Below are 24,580 nucleotides of genomic sequence, written 5' to 3'. Positions count from 1 at the left end.
GATTACACTTTCTTCTCAAGTGCACATGGAACATTCTCCAGGATAGATTACATCTTGGGTCACAAATCAAGCCTCGGTAAATTTAAGAAAATTAAAATCATATCAAGTATCTTTTCTGAGCACAACGCTATGAGATTAGAAATCAATTACAGGGAAATAAATGTAGAAAACACAAAAACATGGAGGCTAAACAATACGTTACTAAATAACCAAGAGATCACTGAAGAACTCAAAAAAGAAATCAAAAAATACCTAGAGACAAAATGACAATGAAAACACAACAATCCAAAACCTATGGGACGCGGCAAAAGCAGTTCTAAGAGGGAAGTTTATAGTAATATAATCCTACCTCAAGGAACAAGAAAAATCTCAAATAAACAATCTAACCTTACGCCTAAAAGAAGTAGAGAAAGAAGAACAAACAAAACCCAAAGTTAGCAGAAGGAAAGAAATCATAAAGATCAGAGCAGAAATAAATGAAATAGAAACAAAACAATAACAAAGATCAATAAAACTAAAAGCTGGTTCTTTGAGAAAATAAACAAAATTGATAAACCTTTAGACAAACTCATCAAGAAAAAGAGGGAGAGGACTAAAATCAATAAAATTAGAAATGAAAAAGAAGTTACGATGGACACCGCAGAAATACAAAGCATCATAAGAGACTACTACAAGCAACTCTATGCCAATAAAATGGACAACCTGGAAGAAATGGACAAATTCTTAGAAACGCATAACCTTCCAAGACTGAACCAGGAAGAAACAGAAAATATGGACAGACCAATCACAAGTAATGAAATTGAAACTGTGATTAAAAAACTGCCAATAAACAAAAGTCCAGGACCAGATGGCTTCACAGGTGAATTCTATCAAACATTTAGAGAAGAGTTAACACCCACCCTTCTCAAACTCTTCCAAAAAATTGCAGAGGAAGGAACACTCCCACACTCATTCTATGAGGCCACCATCACGCTCATACCAAAACCAGACAGAGATACTACAAAAAAAGGAAATTACAGACCAGTATCAATGATGAATACAGATGCAAAACTCCTAAAGAAAATACTAGCAAACAGAATCCAACAACACATAAAAAGGATCATACACCATGATTATGTAGGATTTGTCCCAGAGTTGCCAAGGATTCTTCAATATACACAAATCAATCAATGTGATTCACCATATTAACAAACTGAAGAATAAAAACCATATGATCATCTCAATAGATGCAGGGAAAGCTTTTGACAAAATTCAACACCCATTTATGATAAAAACTCTCCAGAAAGTGGGCATAGAGGGAACCTACTTCAACATAATAATGGCCATATATGACAAACCCACAGCAAAACATCATTCTCAATGGTGAAAAACTGAAAGCACTTCCTCTAAGATCAAGAACAAGACAAGGATGTCCACTCTTGCCACTATTATTCAACATAGTTCTGGAAGTCCTAGCCACAGCAATCGGAGAAGAGAAAGAAATAAAAGGAATACAAATTGGAAAAGAAGTAAAACTGTCACTGTTTGCAGATGACATGATACTATACATAGAGAATCCTAAAGATGCCACCAGAAAATTACTAGAGCTAATCAATGAATTTGGTAAAGTTGCAGGATACAAAATTAATGCACAGAAATCTCTTGCATTCCTATACACTAACAACGAAAGATCAGAAAGAGAAATCAGGGAAACAATCCCATTCACCACTGCAACAAAAAGAATAAAATATATTGGAATAAACCTACTTAAGGAGGTAAAAGACCTGTACTCAGAAAACTATAAGACACTGATGAAAGAAATCAAAGATGACACAAACAGATGGAGAGATTTACCATGTTCTTGGATTGGAAGAATCAATATTGTGAAAATGACTATATTACACAAAGTAATCTACAGATTCAATGCAATCCTTATCAAATTACCAATGGCATTTTTTACAGAACTAGAAGAAAAAATCTTAAAATTTGTATGGAGACACAAAATACCCCGAATAGCCAAAGCAATCTTGAGGGAAAAAAACGGAGCTGGAGGAATCAGACTCCCTGACTTCAGACTATACTATAAGGCTACAGTAATCAAGACAATATGGTACTGGCACAAAAACAGAAATATAGATGAGTGGAACAGGATAGAAAGCCCAGAGATAAACCCACGCACCTATGGTCAACTAATCTATGACAAAGGAGGCAAGGATATACAATGGAGAAAAGACAGTCTCTTCAATAAGTGGTGTGGGAAAACCGGACAGCTACATGTAAAAGAATGAAATTAGAACACTCCCTAACACCATACACAAAAATAAACTCAAAATGGATTAAAGACTGAAATGTAAGACTGTACCCTATAAAACTCTTAGAGGAAAACATAGGCAGAACACTCTATGACATAAATCACAGCAAGATCTTTTTTGACCCACCTCCTAGAGAAATGGAAATAAAAACGAAAATAAACAAATGGGACCTAATGCAACTTAAAAGCTTTTGCACAGCAAAGGAAACTATAAACAAGACAAAAAGACAACCCTCAGAATGGGAGAAAATATTTGCAAATGAATCAATAGACAAAGGATTAATCTCCAAAATATATAGACAGCTCATGCAGCTCAATATTAAAAAAACAAACAACCCAATCAAAAAATGGGCAGAAGAATTAAATAGACATTTTTCCAAAGAAGACATGCAATGGCCATGAGGCACATTAAAAGCTGCTCAACATCACTAATTATTAGAGAAATGCAAATCAAAACTACAATGAGCTATCACCTCACACCAGTTAGAATGGGCATCATTGGAAAATCTACAACAAATGCTGGAGAGGGTGTGGAGAAAAGGGAACCCTCTTGCACTGTTGGTGGGAATGTAAATTGATACAGCCGCTATAGAGAACAGTATGGAATTTCCTTAAAAAACTAAAAATAGAATTACCATATGACCCAACAATCCCACTACTGGGCATATACCCCCAGAGAAAACCATAATTCAAAAACACACATGCACCCCAGTGTTCATTGAAGTACTATTTACAATAGCCAAGTCATGGAAACAGCATAAATTCGTCTGCCCATTGACAGATGAATGGAAAAAGATGTGGTACGTATATACAATGGAATATTCCTCAGCCATAAAAAGGAATGTAATTGGGTCATTTGTAGAGACGTGGATGGACCTAGAGACTGTCACAGAGTGAAGTAAGTCAGAAAGAGAAAAACAAATATTGTATATTAAACGCATATATGTGGAATCTAGAAAAATGGTACAGATGAACTGGTTTGCAAGGCAGAAATAGAGGCACAGATGTAGAGAACAAACGTATGGACACCAAAGGGGGAAAGTGGTGGTGGTGGGATGAATTGGGAGATTGGGATTGACGTATATACACAAATATGTATAAAATAGATAACTGATAAAAAGTAGCTTTTAAAAAAAGTCTTTCTCTGCTCACCATCTTAACAAATTGAATTTTTGATTGAGTTATTTATTATCAATATCAATAATGCACAACTGAAGAAGACATAAAGGTACTGTAAAATTTCTTCAATATGTATTAATCATAAGAAGTAAAATAAATAAATAAAACCTTTTAGAAGCATAGTCTTTAACTAGCATAGAAAGGTAGAAGAGTGAAGTAATTAACCAAGAATCATAGGCACACTCACCTATTCGACAATCTGTGATTTCAGATAGTACCAACTCAAATCCAACCAACTTAGTCATTCCTCAGTATCCACAGGGATTGGTTCCAGGACCACTCCCCGCCCCACCCCACCCTATGGATACCAAAATCCATCGATGCTCAGGTCCCTTATATAAAATGGCATAGAGTTTGCATATAACCTACATATATCGTCCTGTATACTTTAAATGATGTCTTGATTATTTATAATACCTAATACAATGTCAATGCTATGTAAATAGTTGCTGGTTTGCAGCAAATTCAAGTCTTGCTTTTTGGAACTTTCTGGAATTTTTTCCAAATGTTTTCTATCCGTGCCTGGTTGAATCAGCAGATGCGGAACCCATGGACACAGAGGGCTGGCTGAACTGCATTTCTAATTTTATGTCAAGTCCTTGGAAAGTCCTTGTACACCCCAATGTATACAGAGAGCTCTGGTCTGGCAGTGTGATTCACAGAACAAATGGTCTGTCAAGACGTGTGGGAATGTCTGCAAAAGTAAGGGAAAGAGGAGAACACTTCCAGATTGTGGACTAAAGACTTTGGAAAATGACTTCTCCTTAAAAAAAAACAACATCCCATCAACTCAGGGACAGTAGATGAGAAGATTGGAAAATTATTTCAAAATGCAATGCCTATTTTATTATAAGGTGGTTGTGTTTTCTGAGGGGTCACGTATAATGGAAGTGGTTTAAAGAAAAATGGAACCTGTCCATCTTGTGATGAAGTCCGTAAGGAGAGAGAAATAGTGAGTATGGGTGACAGGAAAAGGTGACAGCGCGAAGAAGATCCGGAAGCAGCACGAGGCTGATGAAGCTTTGGGGTTCACGGCTTTGCTGAGCAGCCAGTGCGGTGTTGCTGAACTTGTAATCCCTGCTGCCTCTGATGAAAAACATCACGTGGCCAAGGACATCCATATTTCATACTAACGGACATCATGTATATATTTTTAATGGCATGTCTTGAAATTCTCTCATTACCCATAAGTTCTTGCATGTCCTCAACTCAAATCTTTAATAATTTAAACAATTATTTTCATTGCACTCTTGGATACTGTGGAAACTTTATCCGTGCCAGGTTTTCTTAGCTGTGTCACGGAGCCTCTTTAGTAAATGTGAAATCACATCACACCCTTTTTCAAGTTTGGCAAATCACTTCTTAGCCCCAGGGCAGGACAAATAGAGACAGTTTGGGACCACGTAGCTGATTAGTCATGTAGTGGAGTAAGTGACAATAAGGGGGAAAAATGTCTTATGAGGATTGTCTTCGTGTTTCTAGCTGTTTAAAGACACTCTGTTTGCCATAGACTACCAACATAAAAATGAAAGTCCCTAAGCCCTATTAGTTATTATGTCAAAGGGAGTGAATTAGTACGCTTGGTTTCCATGGTTATCATGGTAGTAATATTACCTTAAAAAGAAAAAAGTTGTCATCATCTGATTTCATCCAAATGAGGATTACATTTATTTTGTTTGAAATCCCTCTTTAAATATAATATCTCTCACACCCTCATGGTTCCTTCATGTGTTTTCCTTCATTGATACAGTGCTACAAGGTGCCAGGTACAAAAGTCACCAACGTGGTCCTTGCCCTCAAGCAGGTCACATTCTAGCTGGGAAAATAACATCTCACCACTAGTTGTACAGATCAGATTTGGAAATCTTTATGCCCTCCAAATGTATTTCACTAACACAGAGTTTTGAAAAAATCAGGCAAGAACTACTTTTGACCACTTCAGAATTTTTCGAGTTTTTTAAAACTAATACGTACTAAAGAAGCCCCTTTGGTTTCTTTATTCAGAAGAGATAGTGTTTAAATAAAATATCTTGTCTCTCTTTTAAAGAATAATTCATAAAATTATTCTAATGAGCTCCATTTATGCAATAGCTATTTTAAGTCAATTTGAAAAACTAGATCTCTTTTTAAAAAAGCAGGGGGAAGGGGAGTAAATAAACAAGATATTTTTTCACGTTCAAAGGCATGCCTTGTTAACTCTGAAAGGGCAGCTCTCTGGGGGCAGAAGCAAAGAGAGTGATCAGCCAGAGAACAGGGTGGGCAAGCCCCAGGGGGTCCAGTCTAGAAGCCCTTCTTTATCGGCCTAGGTGGTCCACACACACTTAGTGACACTTACCTGTGCCCACCCTTTGTGGCTGAAAACCAGAGAACCTGGGAGAGGAAGGAGGTACTCATCAAATAACCACACAAATATATAAATTCAAAATGTGACAAACGCGGTACAGGAAACATCTTGGGACTTTGACATGGGGATATGATCTACCATGGGTAGATGATCTTTAAATTAGGAAATAATGACTTGATTTTTTTTTTTTTTGATTCCAGCAACTTTTATTTGTTATAAAGTATCTGAAGATTCTTTTCGATTTTCACATATGTAATTATTTCATCAGAAAATAATGAGAATTTTGTTTCTTATCTAATGTTTAACATTCACATGTCTTTTTATTGCTCTGTCATGCTGTTTATGATATTCGTACAACGCTGAAAAATAGTGGTAACAGCAGCCATCCTTGTCTTGGTGAGAAACTCTGAGAAGATAATTAATGGTAAGAAAATCAACCATTAATTATATTTCTAGCAGGGTTCTTATTAATATAAACCCTCTTATTAATGATATCTTCTTCGATTTCTACTGATAAGATTTTTTTTTTAAACATCTTTATTGGAGTATAATTGCTTTACAATGGTGTGTTAGTTTCTGCTTTATAACAAAGTGAATCAGTTATACATATACATATGTTCCCATATCTCTTCCCTCTTGCAGCTCCCTCCCTCCCACCCTCCCTATCCCACCCCTCTAGGTGGTCACAAAGCACCGAGCTGATCTCCCTGTGCTATGCGGCTGCTTCCCACTAGCTATCTATTTTACATTTGGTAGTGTATATATGTCCATGACACTCTCTCACCCTGTCACATCTCACCCCTCCCCCTCCCCATATCCTCAAGTCCATTCTCTAGTAGGTCTGTGTCTTTATTCCCGTAATGACTTGATTTTTTACATGAGTTGAAAAACAATGCCAAAGGACTTTTTATCGAGCTAATGGAGATTCTTCTAAAGAACTTGAACCTCAATCCACACATGCAAGACTGTGATCTTCACTACAGTTATCTCATGCTTTCCTACAGGCATTGAGGAGATGGCATGATTGGTGCCTGATAAAGTAGGATTTTACATCTCTCTATCACACAGAAGGAAGGAAGCCCAGCCTCAGCACTGAGCGGCCAAGTTGCAGAAATAGCTCCGAAGCCCAGGATCGCTTTTCTGCGTAAGCGGAGGCCGAAGGGCCAGCACAGCGGCCTCTGCCCGTCATCACTTCCTCTCTCTGCCACGATTCCTCCCACCTGCTAATAAATCATCTTGCCTTCTCTTTTTCTTTCATTTGTTAGCCTTTGTCCCTTAACAGTGCCAATGGCTACAGGGTCAGAAGCCTCCTGTCTCTGCACTCTCTCCCTCGGGAAAGGTTTTCTCAAGACGTTAACATCACCATGGTAGAAACGCTTCCTAAGTCTTCATCTTGGGGCCTGGACCCCTTCCCGGAGCTCAGGTGCAGGACAAGCACACATTTCCATATCCTTCCAGCACCTCAGACTCGTTCCAGCTGCAAACTGATCCCCTTCAGTATCTCCCAGACTGGCTTCCCTCCTCTTTTCTCTTTCTCAGGAACCCCAAACCCCTACTCACCTCAGTCAAAACCTCAGACACCTTCACCTTCTCTTTCTCTTTGCTCTAAACCGGGGGTCCTCCAACTTGAGTGTGTCTTTAAATCACCCAGATGGTGGCTCCACCCCCAGGTTCTGATTCACTGAGTCTGTCTGGGGCCTGGCCTGAGTGTTTGCCCGTCCACCAGGTGCCCAGAAGATGCTGCCACTGCTGGGAGAACTAGTGCCCTACCTCGCCATCGTCACTAGGGACAACTGTACCATTTCTCTTGTGGCATCTTCGCAGTTATTCCCACAGACTCCCTCTTTATTATCTCACCAGGGTATCCCAGCTGGGGTCCCTGGTGCCTCCACCCCAACCATGCTGTACCTGCAGGCCCAGGAACAGCTTCAGAAAATGCTGCTTCACTTCCTCCTCTCTCCACATCCTTCAAGACATCCCCACCGCATGGAGAATATATTCCAGACTCCTTCTTGTGACATCAGAGGCTCCCCATGACTTGACCCCAAACTCCTTCTGCAGGCTTATCTTCTACTTCATCCCAGTAGAGCCTCTCTGCTCCAAGCATAACATTCTGTTCCCCCAAATGCTTTGTTCTATTTCCACCTCTTTCATAATGGTGTAGAGCATTTGGGACCAAATCCCAAGCAGTCCACTTCCTCGGTGTGCAATCGTAATGCCAGTCAGTTATCACAGAGGGCCTCGGGGTCTTCATCATCAAGGTGCCAGGTGGTCCCTCCTAGCAGGGATGGCGTAAGATTGACGAGAAGATGCATTCAACACGTTATCACAGAGCCCGACACAAAATAGCTGAACAACATTTCATGATATTTATGTATAGGTTTAATAATATGTACAAAATACGTGTTGTCTGTATGAGATAGCCCGGGGCTATAGAACCTCTCATGGAAAAGGTTTCTCTGACTGAAGTTATCAGTGCTGTTGAAAGTTGAACTCAGAAATCAACAGCCATCCATTCATCCGACAAGCCTGTTTCTCAAATCAACAACTTCGAGAACCTCTTCCCAATGGTAATTGAATTGGTAAGTGTGTCAGTGCCTTGAGTAGTCAAATGTCATTTGTTTTATTCTTAGTTAAGTTGATGTAACAGCCTTAATAGGACCGAGGTTTTCACTGTCCGTCTTAAAGAAGCCAAGGCATGTCCTTATTACATCAAATGGACGGTTATCAACATTATCTCATGATTGCTTATGTGAAGTTCTAAACTTGCAAAATAAAATTACATTCTCTTGCTATTTTTCAATCTAATCTTCCCTTTGGAAAAAAAAAAAATGTTTGAAAGTAATTTCTTGTATTGCTTTAGGCTTACCTCCAATTCCTTCAGCTTCCAGAACAGGCTTTGCAGAATTTTCCATGAGAGAACGCATGAGGGAGAAATTACAAGCTGCAAGGGTGAGAGAAACCACAGGAATATTTTGTTCGGTGCTGATTGCAATGCTTCTGGTCTTGTCTAGCTTGCTTTGTTTGCTCAAAACTGCATGGATTTTAATACCGTTAAATTTGTTTTTCATGTTCTAAATGTTAATGCAGTATTTGATATTGGCACAGATGAAAATTATACTTAAGAAGAATTTAACATCCTTTTTCTAAATCATTGTTCTTATCTCTTAAAGAAGTATAACGTGTATTTTTTACTGATTTATTTTCTCCTAAGATGGTGACCAAGATTTTCATAGCATCACTGACATGATGTAGCAATAATTTTCTGTTCGACTTTTTAGTCCAAAGCAGAAAGTGCGTTGCTGCAGGAAATTCCCACCCCTCGGCCCAGGCGCTTACGAAGTCCCAGTGAGAGAGAATTGGAGACTGAATTTGGCACAGAGGTGAGAAATGGGCCATCCCTACTTTGTGACCAAGGACAGTGAAGCAGAATATAAATTTTCCAGCAAAAGTTCTAGAACAGAGCTATGCACAGAGGAGGTGTTAAATGCTTATTATTAATAATAATAGCTACTATTTATAGAGTGCTACTCGGTGCCAGGCATTTTACCAAGTCTGCCCCATGTTATCACATGCCCTTATCCCAACACGCCTATGAGGTGGGTACTATTATTTCCATTCACATTTGATATATGAGGTTCAGAGGGGCTGCAAAGCTATCCCCAGGTCACAGAGCATGTATGTGGAGGAGTCAGGATTTGACCCCAGCTCTATCTCATTCCCAGTCTGTCTCAAAGGCCAGTGTTGCTGGGTCCATGGATCTTGCTGGGAAACAGAGAAAGAGATGAGAATAGAATCTGATCGTGGGGGCCTTGAGTGTTACACTAAGGAGCACTGATGGTTTTTCATAAGCAGTGGAAAGCAATTGACAATAGGATCGGGAGGTGGTTTGAATGCCCTGGGTTGATTTTTGTTTGAATCTGAGATGCTGGTGAAGCATCACAGCATGTGTTCCTCTGGAGATGCACATAGAGGAAGGGACCTGGGCCTGGAGAAACAGATTTTGGAAGCATTTCTACTGTGGTGAGTTTTGAAGTTTTGAGAGTGCCTTTGCTTCCTGAGGGAAAGAAGACTGAATGAAGACAGTCTTACACTTGGAGAAAAACTGACAGTAAAAGCCCATGAAGCAGAGTGGAAGCCAGTAAAAGATAGAAAGACGTAGCAGGGATGTTGCTGAAGGACAAGCATATAAGAGGGTAAAAGAAGGAACAGAAAGAACAGAGCAAATGGCTCAATGAAGTGTTTGCAAGTCTAATCCAATGGTTTGTTGTTGATGATGATGGTTTTAGTTGTTTTCAAAGTCTATGCTTTAGGGATATTTCTGAAACACAACCACTGATTTCTTAGATGATGCCTTTTCTTTTTCTATGATGAGATGCTACAAATTTTTACCTATATTCATCCCAAACAAACCAGAGATTGCATGATTACAAGGAAAGTTGTAGCCATCCTCATAGGTTGTTGGAACACTCAGTCAGTCCCCTAAAAAGGCTTTATGACAATTTGTTACTCCATTCTACTGAGGACACGTTTCTTGTTCTTTAATTCCAATTTATTTTCTTCCGTAAGAGCCATAATTGTAAGAGCCATAATTCTAAAATATTGGAAAATAAAGAAAAAGTCCCTGAAATCCCATCATGATGACACAAACACTTCGATTGTTTCAGCAGGTGTGTGAGTCTCGGCTTCTGGTCAAGTGGGCTAAGTGATAGGAGGGTCTGGTCTCCTATATCCGGCCTTGTCTGTACCTTCTGATGGATAATCATTTCACACAGTCGTGGTAGTTCTCACTTGACCATGGGCCATTAATATGATATCCAAATCAAGCTGGAAGTTTTAGAAGTAAAAATGTACTCCCTAGCCTCATAGGGTATTTATTTCTCCTTGTGAGCAGGACCTTGACCTGTATGTCTGTCATAGTCTATCTCCCCTAAGAGCCATTCTGTGGATTTGAGGCAAACGTCAACTGCCTTGCCCTTAGACCTGATCTCAGGTTGCTAATGGAACATACCATTCACAAGCACATTTCTTCATGTGTACACCTCAACCCAGAAGGAATATCTAAAAAGTGGTCCATTTATATCCTGTGGAGCAAAGAGCAAAGCACACGAAGAACCCAGATGCTGGACCTCACCTGCCCAGCATTCAGTGCTGGCAATCTCACACACTAGCTGTGTGACCTTGGACATGTAACTTATCTACTCTCTGGACCCCACTTTCCACCTCTGTAAAAATAGGGATACTACTAGATCCCAATTCTTGGTATTGTTTTGAGGATTAAATGATCTCATACATGCTACAGTGTTTCAGACAGCACCTGGCACATGGTAAGCCCTCTCTCTGTAAGTGTTAGCTAGTGTTAGAGGCTGTAGGGTCAGAGTGAAAAGGAGAAACCAGTTGGGAATATGGTGGAGAATCCAAATTATCAACACAAACCTGTGCTTAACTCTTGTTTGCATTTCTATTTACGTTATACTCAGCAGACTTGTGATAAGAGAACAAAGCCAAACACAAATCTCCAAGAACATGTCAACATCAAAGTGGAAATAACACAGAACTTTTGACTACTTGGTCTCCACTACACATGACCATAATGTCTTTATTTCCTGGGCCTGGTTCTCTGTCCCAGGTGACCCAAGTTCTGATCCCTTGACACACTCTACCTGTTGCCCAGCCAGCATCTACAGGAGACTCCTTCCTGCCAGGTGCCCACTGGGCTCTGAATACACAGGGATGTCAGACACAGCCAACTCTCAAGGATCCCAGTAGGGATGACAGGCAGGTTATCAGACAATGGAAGTACAGGGTGATTAAGATCTGTGGTGGGTGCTATTAGGAGCTCATAGAAAGGGCACTTGGCTCCAGCCTTGGAGTCAGTTTACATAAAATTTGAGGAGTCTTAGCTTAGGCAATGGTTTCTTATCTCTGACTCCGAAACACAAGTGGCAAAAGAATAAATAGATACACTGGACTTCTTCAAAATTAAACATTTCTGAGCTTCAAAGAAACCATCAAGAAAGTGAAAAGACAACACACAGAATGGGAGAAATTATTTGGAAATCATATATCTTGATTAATATCATGACTGATATCAAGAATGTATAAAAATCTGAGGTATCTGCAAGACAATCCAGATTAGGATGTCTTTTAAGAAATTAAAAACATTGATTAACAGTTTAGAAGAGAGATAAGGGCTAGAACTAGTATATTTTGTAATTATGGTATGGTAAAAGTAATGAGACTTGGGGCTTCCCTGGTGGCGCAGTGGTTGAGAATCTGCCTGCTAATGCAGGGGACACGGGTTCGAGCCCTGGTCTGGGAAGATCCCACATGCCGCGGAGCAACTGGGCCTGTGAGCCACAACTACTGAGCCTGTGCTCCGCAACAAGAGAGGCCACAATAGTGAGAGGCCCGTGCACCGCGATGAAGAGTGGCCCCCGCTCGCCACAACTAGAGAAAGCCCTCGCACAGAAACGAAGACCCAACACAGACAAAAATAAATAAATAAATAAATAAATAAATATTTTTTTTTAATTAAAAAAAAAAAAGTAATGAGACTTGATATTGCCTAGTTCAAGCTAGAAGAGGGCCATAGAGCCTTCTTGGAGGATACAACAAATTCAAGGGTGAGAAAGAATTCCTAGCTGGACACATGCACATATCATGATAGGCATTCAAGTTGAAATTAAATGTTATTATTACTTTAAGCTTATATAAAGATATTATAGGTGATAGTTCTTTAAAATTTAATTCTGCACACTCAATCCTTTTAAATATATTTAATAGCTTTTAATATGCTAGTATAATTTACTTTTAAATATTTTTAGATTTTAATAAAAATTAAATTACAAGCTTTTCAATCAAGTCCATAAATATCATAATAAAACTGTCAATATTACAATAAAAGACACCAATGAAATTATATTTTCGGAACTTAATAGCCTCTATGCCAAGCAAGTATAGAAAGAGATGGGAAGAAACACAAAGAATAAAATACTAATCTCCACATACACATATTTGCCACATGGAATTTAACCTACTCATTTTATTTTCTAAACGGCTAGTGTTTCTGCCTGGTCTTGTGTTTTAGTATCATCATCTTTACAGTTCTCTAAAACGCAAGGCTGGCCTACACACAGAGTCAAGCTTCTCTTCTCTCTTTTTGCTTGACCCCTTGGCTTGTTTTCATGCTGTCAAACATATCAGTCTCCCTCATGGGCTGTCGGAGGTGGGGGATTCTGAGGCAGGCAGGAGCAGAATGGCATCCTCAGCAGTGAACGAGAAAGCTTTAGCCCTGTTTTATGAGAAGACTTAACTTGGAAGATCCTTAGAAAATCTTCCTGATCCAGCACTGGAACCTGATCTTTAGTCTACACTAGTTTTTTCAGTTGTTTCTCCTTACACCAAGTAATACCCATCTGCTGCTTTCCTCATCTTCAAAAACACCATTTAAAATTCTGGAATTTACCAAGACAAATAATAACTCTTTGCATTGCACTGTGAAATTTATTCATTAGCACGCCTTCAACTTCTATATAATTGAGTACTAGTACATAACTACTTAACCTTATACTGCAAAATGAGAAAATGGAGGGAAAGCGTAGAATTTTACATAAACTGGAAGTGTATGTATTCTCTTGCTAGTATGATAGACTATACCCAACTGATGTCCTCATTTTTATTCTGGCCATTGCTGGACATCTAGCTGCATTTGGGTGAAATTTTATAGCACCTTATCTTAGCTGTTCCAAGTATTTCTAGCTTTCATCACAGAGGTGTCTCTGGGTAAACGCCTGAGGAGACTCAGTCAGCCATTCTGAGATTTACACAAAACTGAAAGGCCAGGGCCTGGGGCAGCCCTTGCCCACTTGGACTTATTTATAATCAAACATCTTTGATACTTTTCATCATAGACTGTTTGGAAATGATGCTCTGTGAGCTGGATAATCTATTGATCTACAGGATGAAATAACACTTTTCATTTTCAGGTTTATTGACTATAAAATTTTATATTTGTTTAGTCTTGAGAGAGACAGAGCTGAGTAAGAAAATATTCAGCCACGTTAACATTCAAATATATTTGAAATTTGTAAACATTTCATTCCTTAGAAATGGTGAAATGCATCAATGGTCAGAAGATAAGACTTTTGAAGGTTAATGCTTGTTTTAGAACGTCCTTAGTTTCTTGATTTAAATGGTGCCTCTATCATTTTTTTCTACTCGTATAGCCAGGTAGAGAGGTACAAAGGACTCAACAAGAAGATGACTCCCAAGGTTTTTCAAGAGTAAAATTCCATGATTCTGTGCGAAAAATCAAGTCTAAACCCCCGGTGAGAAATCCTATCTTTTTAAATCATGTTCGTTTTAAATCATGCATTCTTTAAATCATGTATTTTGTTGATTTGTTTGTTTTTCAAAAATATTCAAAATGAAATGACTATACACACAAGCTGACTCCTATTGCATGGAGTATGCAAGAAAAAGTATGAGAAATGATTCCTACTTTTGGAATCCTAGAATCAGGTGGAGAGATTAGAATACTGCCTACTTTGGGGAAGGGAAATGCATGGAAGGGCAGGAAATGTTCATGATAAGACCTACTTGTTCAGCCATGAAGTTGCACCAGCTTTTACTATGGGGAAAAAAGGGGATACTAACTCAAGAAGAATGAAAACAAACTCAAAAATGGTCTTTTTTTATAAAAAAGTTTAACAAACGCTGTATTGCTCAAAATTAAAAGTATCTCAGCATTGGCCTATAAAACACTGAACCCACTTTTTTGCATTTTAATCATCTTTTCTAAAGCATTTACTGATATAAATAATGTATTTATGTGCTTGTAGGAAGGTAAATAATTGCTGATTTATAAAAAATGTAACTCATTAAAGTTACTTAACTAAGGAGGCCTGTTGCATCTGTTAAAGTTCACCACCTTCAACAAAGGTAATATGCTTAGGAGGCCTAGAATGTGCCTGATGCTCTCAGCATCCAGCCAGCTGTCAGTGAACCGTGCAGAGCTTAGCTCAGTTTAGATAATCCCAAATTCTATTGCTTGCTGCTTCTCTGTAGGTTCCGCCTGGCTTCCCTTCTGCTGAGGAAGCTTATAACTTCTTTACTTTCAACTTTGATCCCGAACCAGAGGAATCAGAGGAAAAACCAAAAGCAAAAAGTAGAGATGGAACTAACCAAGAGGAGGAGGAAGGAGAGGAAGAAGAGCCACCTGTGCAAGAAGGAGTAAGCAAAATGGTATTTAGTATTAGGATGGTAATGAGGAGAGGGATGATGATGATGATGATGACGATGGTGATGATGGTATTGGTGATGATGGTGATGATGATGACGATGGTGATGATGGTATTGGTGATGATGGTGATGATGGTATTGGTGATGATGGTGATGATGGTATTGGTGATGATCGTGATGAGGATGATGATGGTGACGATGATGGTGACAATGATGGTGATGATATCCTAGCCAGGAAGAAAGTGGCTGGGAACAAACTCACCACCCCCACACAGAACAACTCATCCATGTCCTATCTGAAAGCAATAAGAATACCAGATTCACATTACTTTCTTAGCCCTTGATTTTACCCCATAATTTGGGGACTAAGGACCTTAATTAAATCTGTGCATCTTTCTCTTGTGGAAAAAAAAAAAGCATAGCAACATGGTTTACAGATTTTTCTTGCTAGACTCCACACAAGGATTAGTATTCATTTCATATACAAAATGTTTACCTCTCCAAGGCAAATGAAACCTATCTCTCTCTCTCTCCCCACAACCTTACAGGTGAGCAGCTTTTTGTGCCCCATACCACACCCAAGCTACAATTCAGATTCTGTAATTGTGGGTGGGATGTGTGAAATCAAAGAAAACATGCTATTAAAAATGGGCAGAGGGGGCTTCCCTAGTGGCGCAGTGGTTGAGAGTCTGCCTGCTAATGCAGGGGACACGGGTTCGAGCCCTGGTCTGGGAAGATCCCACATGCCGCGGAGCAACTAAGCCCGTGCGCCACAACTACTGAGCCTGCGCGTCTGGAGCCTGTGCTCCGCAACAAGAGAGGCCGCGATAGTGAGAGGCCCGCGCACCGCGATGAAGAGTGGCCCCCGCTTGCCACAACTAGAGAAAGCCCTCGCACAGAAACGAAGACCCAACATAGCAATCAATCAATCAATAAATAAATCTTAAAGTGTACAGTGGTTTAAAAAAAAAAAAAATAGGCAGAGGACTTGAATAGCCATCTCTTCAAGGAAGATATACAAAGGGCCAATAAGTACATGAAAATATGCTTAACAGCATTAATCATTAGGGAAACGCAAATCAAAAGCACAATAAGATACCACTTTACACAGATTAGAGTGACTATTATAAGATAGATAGATAGATAGATAGATAGATAGATAAAGGAAGGAAGGGAGGGAAGGAGGAAGGCAGGCAGGAAGGAAAAGTATTGGCAAGTATGTGGAGAAACTTGTGCATCACTGATGGTGATGCAAAGTGCTACAGCTGCTGTGGAAAATGTCTATTTCTGAGGTTCCTCAGAAATTGAAACATAGAACTAACTACCATACAATCCAGCAATACCCAAAAGAACTAAAGCAGACACTCAAACAGATATTTGTACTCCTGTTGATAGAAGCATTATTTACAATAGCCAGAAAGGAAGGAAGTTCTGACATATGCTAAACATGGATGAACCTTGAAGACATTATGCTAAGTGAAATAAGCCGGTTACAAAAGGACAAATATCGTGTGATCCCACTTTCATGAGGTACCTAGAGTTGTCAAGTTCATGGAGAAAGAGTACAATGGTGGTTGCCAGGGACTGGAGGAGGGGGAAACGGGGAGATATTGTTTAATGGGGACAGAGTTTCAGTTGGGGAAGATGAAAAAGTTCTGGAGATGGATAGTGACGTTGGTTGTACGACAATATAAATATACTTAATGCCACAGAACTGTACATTTAAATGTGGTTAATATGATAAATTTTATGTTATTTATATTTTACCACATTAAAAAACAAAAAGGAAAACACACCAAAATGTTTCAGAATTTGCACAGTTGGCCTATTTCTGTGCTTAACTTTTAGTCACCTCCCTTGAAAAATGACTCCCAGAAATGGAATTTCTTACCTAGGTCTATGAAAGCTTGGGAATACTTCAGCATGCTCTATAATAATTGTTTTACAAATCTATATTCAGCTAGTTCTGGCTCAGGATCTCTCATGAGGTTGCAGACAAGGTGGCCAGGGCTGCATTCATCTGAAGGCTTGACTGAGTTGGGAGGGTTTGCTTCCAAGGTGGCTCACCCATCTGCCCAGCAAGTGCTGGTTGTTGGCGGGAGGCCTCAGTTCAGATCTTCCTGTAAAGCTGCCTGAGTGTCCTCGTGACATGACAGCTGGTTTCCCCAAAGCAAGTGATCCGAGAGGAAGCAAGGAGGAAGCCAGGATGCCTTTTACGACCTAGTGTCAGACACTACATAACCGAACTCATATTCTACTCATAGAAGCAAGTCACTAAGTATGGCCCACATAGAAAGGGAGGAGTATCAGACTCCACTTTTGGAAGGCAGGACTGTGAACAAATCTGTGGGCTTCTTAAATCAGGACATCTCTCTCCAAAAGCCACTTCTCCTTCCTTTTGCATTTTTTTCTCCGTGGAATTTCTGTTTCTAAATCTGCCCTTTTGAATCATGCATACTTTGAAGCTCCTCCCCTGTAGCCTGTAGCCCAGGCTCTGGTCTGCCCAGACACTTTTTTAGTATTTTCATACTCAGAGTGGGTTTAGTCTTTCTGGTGGAGGTTTTGGACCATCTGCAGGCCCCATCACTTGCTTCCCTCTTCTGTCTTCTCTGCAGTTTTCTCAGCCTGTATTTGCCCAAAGCAGAGATGGGGCACGAGTAAGAAAGACCACACACTATTATTACCGGATATTTCTCTTTTCACTTTTTTGAAGTTTTTGGCATTCTCTGTCTTCAATTTATGCTGAGAGCTTGGTTACCATGTAGATTTACTTTACCCTTATTATCGTTTTGCATATTTGCGGAGGAAATATTAGGAGGCAGGAAGCTAGGCTGCTGCCATTGTCTTCAGCTACCTGCCAGCCTCCACAGGATTTTTTTGTGGATTCAGTTCCCTGACCAGAGATCGAATCAAACCCATGCCGCCTGCAGTGGAAGCTCAGAGTCCTAACCACTGGACCGCCAGGGAATTCCCTCTCCACAGGATTTTAAAAGGTGTTCCTCATAAATGGATGTCAGGTTTAAACTTTAAAAAGAAGAACAAGAAGGAAAAAGAAAAGAAGGAGGGGAAAAAAGAGGGAAAAGGAGAAGAAGGAGGAGGAGGAAAAAGAAAAGGAAAAAACGTTTGGAAAATATTCAAACTAAATTAACATGCTTCAGCTGACAATTTGCAATTACAGGTCCCGTGCTTAGAATTTTTACATGCATTATTTAATTTTATTCTCACAAAACCCTAAGAGGTAAAATCTATTAATACCCCAGTCTTACAACTGAGAAGGCTGAGGATCGGAAGGGTACGTAAGTTCCCCACAGTCAACCAGGCAGCATGGGGTGAAGCTGGGATTCAAGCCCAGGCAGTCTAAGCAGAGTGTGTGGACCCCATGCCTGGTGCATTTGCCCTGGGGTCAGTGCTAGATGGAAGGTTAAAAAGCTGCATAACTCATGAACCCAAGTTCTTTGAGTTACTGTGGAAGAACAGGCACCCTCGAAGGAGGCCACAGTGATTGAGATTTCACTTGCTTTGCTTTGCTTTGCACATCTCTTCTGACCTCAGTGCATTCTGATTTTTCCAAGTATGTGGAAGAGTGAAAAAAACAAAGCTTATTAAATAGGAAAGGCCATATAGTTTTATGCTTTCATTTAGAAAAAGATAAAAAGAAAAGGTAACTTTATTGTAGGAGAAGTTGTTTGGTGCATTTAATATCACTGATTATTTTTGCAAGAAAATTAATTATTTTTGCCTGATTGTTTCTTGCTGTTTTTTAATGAAATGCAGGATGAGGAAGAGCTGCTCGATGGCAGGGATGCTGAAGATCTCCTATTGGGCTTGGATCATGCGGCTGAAGATTTTGTGGCAGTCAGACCTGCGGATTATGAAAGTGTCCACATTCGTCTGCAGATGGAAAAAGAACTCCTGTTCATACCCAGCAGGCTGACAGGTACTTGCTCTCTTTATCGTCCTGCTCAACTTAGGCATCTTCGTTTTCCTTCAAATGAAACGTGGCTGGTGTATAAGGATGCCTGATTTCCACAGCTGATCCCAATTTCTAATCTGATTTCGTAATCAAGAAATATGTTCAGACAAAAAAATACAGAACACGGAAAAATATCCATTCAACAACACTTATCGATAGACTTAACAGAAGAAATACCAGGATGCTATGGGAACCCCCCCACCAAATCCATGACCAGTTCTGGGGCTGAGAGTGTGTGAGACTCTGAGATTCAGGCTGTGAAAAGGAAAACTCAGTTTCATCCTCTACTTACACTCAACACTTCTAGAACACTTCTGTGACCAGGTGTGTGGGTTTCTTCCCACAGCAACCAATTCTCCAACACCAGCTAGGTGTCCTACAATTGAATTCTGACAGCATCTACCTGGGGTTAGCGCAGAACCCACAGATTTAGGGCTCGGTCCCACAAGACTTCCCCCTACCTCCCATGCCAACCCTAGGTATTGGGTCACCAGGTTACCCACAGCTCTATTTGACTCTACTACAATGAGATGGTTCCATGACACCATCTTCAGGTTGAATAATTTGCTACAACAGCATGTAGAACTCAAGGAAACACTTACTTATATTTACTGGTCTATTATACACTAAAGAAAATGATAGAGGATGCAGATGAAGAGATGCACAGGGCGAGGTATGAGGGAAAGCTTCCGTGCCCTCTCCAGGCACACAACCTCCCAGCACCTCCATGCGTTCACCAACCAGGAAGCTCTCTAAACCCCTCCAGTGAGGATTGTTACGGAGGCTTCAGTTATGTAGGCATGACTGATTACATCATGGCCACTGGTGATGGATTCTCTCTCTAGACCCTCTCCTGTCCCGGAGGTAGGGATAGAGGGAGGCAGATGCTGAAAGCCCCAGCCCTCTGTTCACATGCTTGGTTTCCCTGGCCACCAGCACCCATCCTGACAGGAGCCCCAGCCACCTGTCATCTCATTAGCATACAGGAGACAATTACCACTCCAGAGATTCCAGGGGTTTGAAGAGCTGTGTGCCGGGAAGCCGGCTGGCCAAGCTTCCTCCTCCATGGGGAAATGGCCAGGCTACTGAAGCCAGGACCATCTGACTAATTCCCAGGTACATCTCCTTTCTTCCTCTCTTTCCTGGGTCTCTCTTTGCTCTTTTTTTTTCCCCTGGAATTTCCTTTCCTCCTGAGAGTTCCTGAGGGATCTCCCCCTAGTTCCAGCGAGTCCTGCAGGAGTGCACCCCTCAGGCTGGGAAGGAGGCCTGAGCTTACCCTACTTGGAAGTCGGATTTCTTTTCATTTGTCCTGTTCTATTTAAGTTCCAATTAAATGCTGAGCCAAAAGCAAATTATTGTTTCTTTTTGAGAGGTCATTTTGAATCAACTATGTTCAAAGTATCATAATTTGTTGGCCATCCCAAGTTTCTTTTTCAAGTAGGTAGCTGGCAAAAGTACCCAAGGATTTTAACTTTGCAATAATAATAATAGTAATAATAATAGTGAATGCACTCTGTGCATTGATTCCACCTGGTACTTTTCCAAATGCTTGATGTGTATCAACGAACGTGCCTCACCCACCCACCAGGGCTGGAGAAGTGACCATTTTTCATGCCCATTTTACAGATGAAGAAGTAGAAGCTCAGAGGAGTTAGGGATCTGGCCCAAGACCACGAAGCTAGTAAAGCAAGGCAGGTTTCCGATCTAGGTGACCTGCTCCAGAGGCCACCCACGTGCACATGCGTCCTGATGCTTCTTCGGGGAGAGAGGCACTGCAGCAGCCTCAGCCAAGGAGGAGCTTTGTCACTTGGGTTTTTGCTCAGAGGACTCACTGTTAGGCCTCTCCCTGGAGCCCACCTGAGTTGGGGATGGAGGTTAGACCCCAGGGGCTGTCTCAGACCGGGCCAGAAACTGGGAGTCGGTAGAGGCAGTGGAAGAGGCTTAGGGGGTCCTGGTTGCACTTTGCTTGCTCTGAGCAGGGGATCAGGACCTCCATTCCGTGGAGGCGACCCCATGACCAAGCACACAGACCCGGCTCTTCCTTCCTGAGGTATGACCTTGAGCATGTTCCTCTATTCTCAGGTGCCTCACCTGAAGACAGGAGACAATGAAACTATCCTGCAAGGTGGCTCTGAGCATTTATTTTTATTTTGAGCATTGAGGAAATAATATGAGTGAAGTGCCTATGTTGCGACTAGCACTTAGCAGGGGATCAAAAATAAGAACTTCTATTACTGTTGCTGTTTTCTTGTTACTGTTTAGAGAATGGTCTCCAAAGCACAGTGAGTTCATCCCAGGGGTTTAGGAAGAAAACATCAAGACTTCTACTTACATTTATTTTTAATCTCATCCTTTCCTAATTTAATTTTGTTTGTGCCATAGTGCATACATAATAAATAAACATACATATAACAAACAAGTGCCCAAAAATGTTTCGATGAAAAGTTTTGAAGACCATTGGACTAGTGGTGGACTGATGTTTAGACTTGTGGATAGATGAGGTGGGGGACAGAAAAAAAGGTAAAACAATAGTTTGCTCCACATTTTCTAAGGACCCAGAGATAGGTTTTCCTAGGAATACTGGTATTAGTTGCTTTTTGTGGATGGGTTTGGGATGCAGAGTGTCCAAATGGCCACACGCTGGAAAATTAGCAGATTCAGGGATTTTGGGTGTTTTAGAGTGAGATAATTATAAAACGAAAACAAGTCTCCACCTTTCATTGCTCATTGCCAAATTACATCCTGACCTTCATGTCAGCATCTGCCAGCTTCTGCTCTAGCCCACTCTGCTGAAAAAGCAGGCCCAGAGGTCTTTTTGGAATTGTGGATCTGCTCAGTCACTCCCTGGCACAAAGTCTTCAGTGATGCCACCCCCTTGACCAGAACCCAAGCTCCTCTGAGACCTGCAGGGCTCTCCCGGCTCTCCCTCCTGCCCTCTGCTGACATTATCTCCAGGCACTGCCCCTGCCCTCGGCACCACTGCATTCTGGGTGTTTCTGTTTCCCACTCAGCACAGGCTGTTCCCTTGGGCAGACACACTTGCTTGTCCCATCACCAGCTCTTTCCTTCTCAATCTTCAGGAGTCAGTGCAAATGGAAAAGCCTTTTTTCACCGCTCCATCTCAAGTCTATCCCCTTCCCGCCCTGCATTATTATCACAGGTGTTCTTTTCTTCACCGTGCTTACCATTCTCTGAAATCATCTTGTTCCGTCCTTTGCTGGCGGTTGCAGCCTGTCGGTCCCACTGACCCCCCAGAGCCTCCTGAGCACAGGGCACAGGGGAGCTGTCAGCAAAGATCTGATCTATGAACAGATCAAAGAGGGAGGGAGTAAATGAAGTCACGTTGACTCACGTGAACTTTTTAATTTACAAAGCACTTCCTCATACTTTACTTCATTTAATTCTCTCAAGACCCCAAAGAAATAGATATTATCATCACTTTTGTATGGAAGGAAAGAGTTCAAAGAAGCGTCTGGTCCAAATTCACTCCACTGACGAGCCCAGGAGCAGCTCCCCTGATTTGGGTACCACACTCCTCGCAGTGTGTGAGGCCACGTGGGCGAGTTAGGTGTAGAATTATTTCATGATTCTCCAACATGATACTGCGGGTAAACACATCCATGTTTCCCTTGGTCCTGCTTCTAGAAATCAGTTTGGAGCATTTGCAGTTTCCAAGAACATAAATAAAATCTCCGGTGGCGGTTTTCATTTCACCAAATGGCGGTTTGAAACGTTTAGGTTGGCACTAATGAGGCTCGTATTTATTTATGAACTGTCTAGTGCCTACGTATAAAAAGCTTCCTGAGAATGTGCAGCCCAGGTACCCGGAAGACGAAGGCCTTTACATCGGGGCAAGACTGGAGGTGCCGAGAGTCAACGAGAACATCATGGAGAACAGGTTGCTGGTGCAGGAGCCCGTAAGCTCTCAGCCCTGCTCCCTGACTGTAGCCCAGGAGGGATTCATGGATGCTCTCTATCCTGTGGGCCATCACTGCAGCGTGGTACTCATTTCCTCCTGAGAGTGTCTGCAGAGCGGCTCATTCTTTTTTTTTTAATTTGTCCTCAAACATCACACCCTGTCCTCTGCTCAAATCCCATCTTCTGCAAGCTGGATTCAGGCTCCTCCTGCTACATCTGATATTGGCAACCTTTTCCCAATTCCCAGAAATTTTTAATTGTCCGAAGATAGAATGTTCTCAATTGTTTTTCTCCTTGGTTGCCTTTCTTAAATTTTTGACGAATAGAAAATACATTTTTCTTAAGCAATCCTTTCATTTGTTTCTTAAACTTTTTTTGAGGAGAGGGGGTTGAAAACTATATCTTAAGTGAATTCTGGGGGCATTAGTGAAAACTCAATTTCTAATGGAAACAGAGACTTTAAAATATTTACGGGGCAAGGGGAAGGTGCATGAAATACGTATGTTGACAGAGAATTTCCCTGCAAACGCTGTTTATTTTGTAAACCATTTTCTGTCCCTCTGCTTGATCCCCAGGGGAGGAGATGGTTCGGAGATGATGGAAGAATCCTAGCGCTGCCAAACCCCATCAAGCCATTTCCTTCAAGACCACCCATGCTGACACAGGAGCAAGACATTAAGGCAGAACTCAAAACACTGTATAAAAAGGTAAACCTCCCTCCCCATTTTTAATACATGAATTTGCTTGAAAGTGCTTTGCTTTTTGAATAGCTTGGAATGATGAATTTGCAGCATTCTATTTTGACTTTTTTTTTAATAATTCACTATCTTACACATGCAAAGCAAACAGCAGGCATATTATATAAGAGTGAGTCTCCTGCCCTCACCAAATCCCTTCTTAAACAAGGAATGAGTTTCCCATGTAGGAATGGCTAGGTCAGCATCTTTATTCACATATCCAGGTTAGCTGCCCTGATTTTTTTTCTTTTCTCTGTGTCATCTCACGTATACTGCAGGATTATTTCCCCCTCATTTTCTCTTTATTATATAACTGGAGATTTTCTATCCTTGCAAATCCTTTTTATGGTATGTTCCTCAGCTCTGGTACCACGCTGCCTGATTTGAGTCCTGGCCCTGTCACTCACTGGGCGAACTTGGCTCTCCCCCTCTCTGTGCTGCGATTTCTCCATCTATAAAATGGTAGTCATAATAGCATCTGCCTCCTAGGATTGTTGTGCAGATGGTTAAGATAATACATGAAAGTGCTTCAAACAGAGCTCAGCGAGGGCTGGCCGGTGTTGAATAGACAGTTGCCTGCTTTCAAATTTAATTATATTGCTCTTGCTTTCCTGAAGTGTCCAGCAAGGATCACCTCCTTCAGAAACTCATGTAATCATTTCAACACTGCTAGTGTGAAAGAGAATAAGGGGATATAAGATCAGTCTATATAGCTATAGAGGGGCGTGTTGAACAGGGAAGACACAGGCCCAAGTCAGAGAATCTGAGCAGAGTCGGGTGTCCTACTGGGTTGTGCTTCGGGAAGCTCCCCTTACCACTCTGGAGCTGTTTCCTTAATTGAAAAAATCATCATCATCTCTACCTCATACGATTTTTGTGAGTATTGAGGTGATGTA

General features: G+C 41.0%; 1 protein-coding gene across 3 annotated transcripts in view; it reads left to right on the top strand.

Annotated features, from left to right (window-relative positions):
- CC2D2A (coiled-coil and C2 domain containing 2A) overlaps window positions 1-24,580 on the top strand; it is a 134,320-nt gene that overhangs the window by 26,392 nt on the left and 83,348 nt on the right. For 2 of the 3 annotated variants that reach the window (XM_059923314.1, XM_059923316.1), the window contains 7 exons: window positions 8,677-8,765; window positions 9,095-9,196; window positions 14,042-14,143; window positions 14,883-15,059; window positions 18,831-18,993; window positions 22,810-22,946; window positions 23,523-23,654. In XM_059923314.1, coding sequence (XP_059779297.1) covers window positions 8,677-8,765; window positions 9,095-9,196; window positions 14,042-14,143; window positions 14,883-15,059; window positions 18,831-18,993; window positions 22,810-22,946; window positions 23,523-23,654 — 902 coding nt within the window. The remainder of the gene's footprint in view (window positions 1-8,676; window positions 8,766-9,094; window positions 9,197-14,041; window positions 14,144-14,882; window positions 15,060-18,830; window positions 18,994-22,809; window positions 22,947-23,522; window positions 23,655-24,580) is intronic. The other variant, XM_059923315.1, reaches the window with a different exon arrangement.

The sequence above is a fragment of the Balaenoptera ricei genome, chromosome 5 (assembly GCF_028023285.1).
Source record: "Balaenoptera ricei isolate mBalRic1 chromosome 5, mBalRic1.hap2, whole genome shotgun sequence".
Classification (NCBI taxonomy): domain Eukaryota; kingdom Metazoa; phylum Chordata; class Mammalia; order Artiodactyla; family Balaenopteridae; genus Balaenoptera; species Balaenoptera ricei.
The sequence above is the reverse complement of the archived record's forward strand: the minus strand, read 5'-3'. Positions and strand labels throughout refer to the sequence as shown.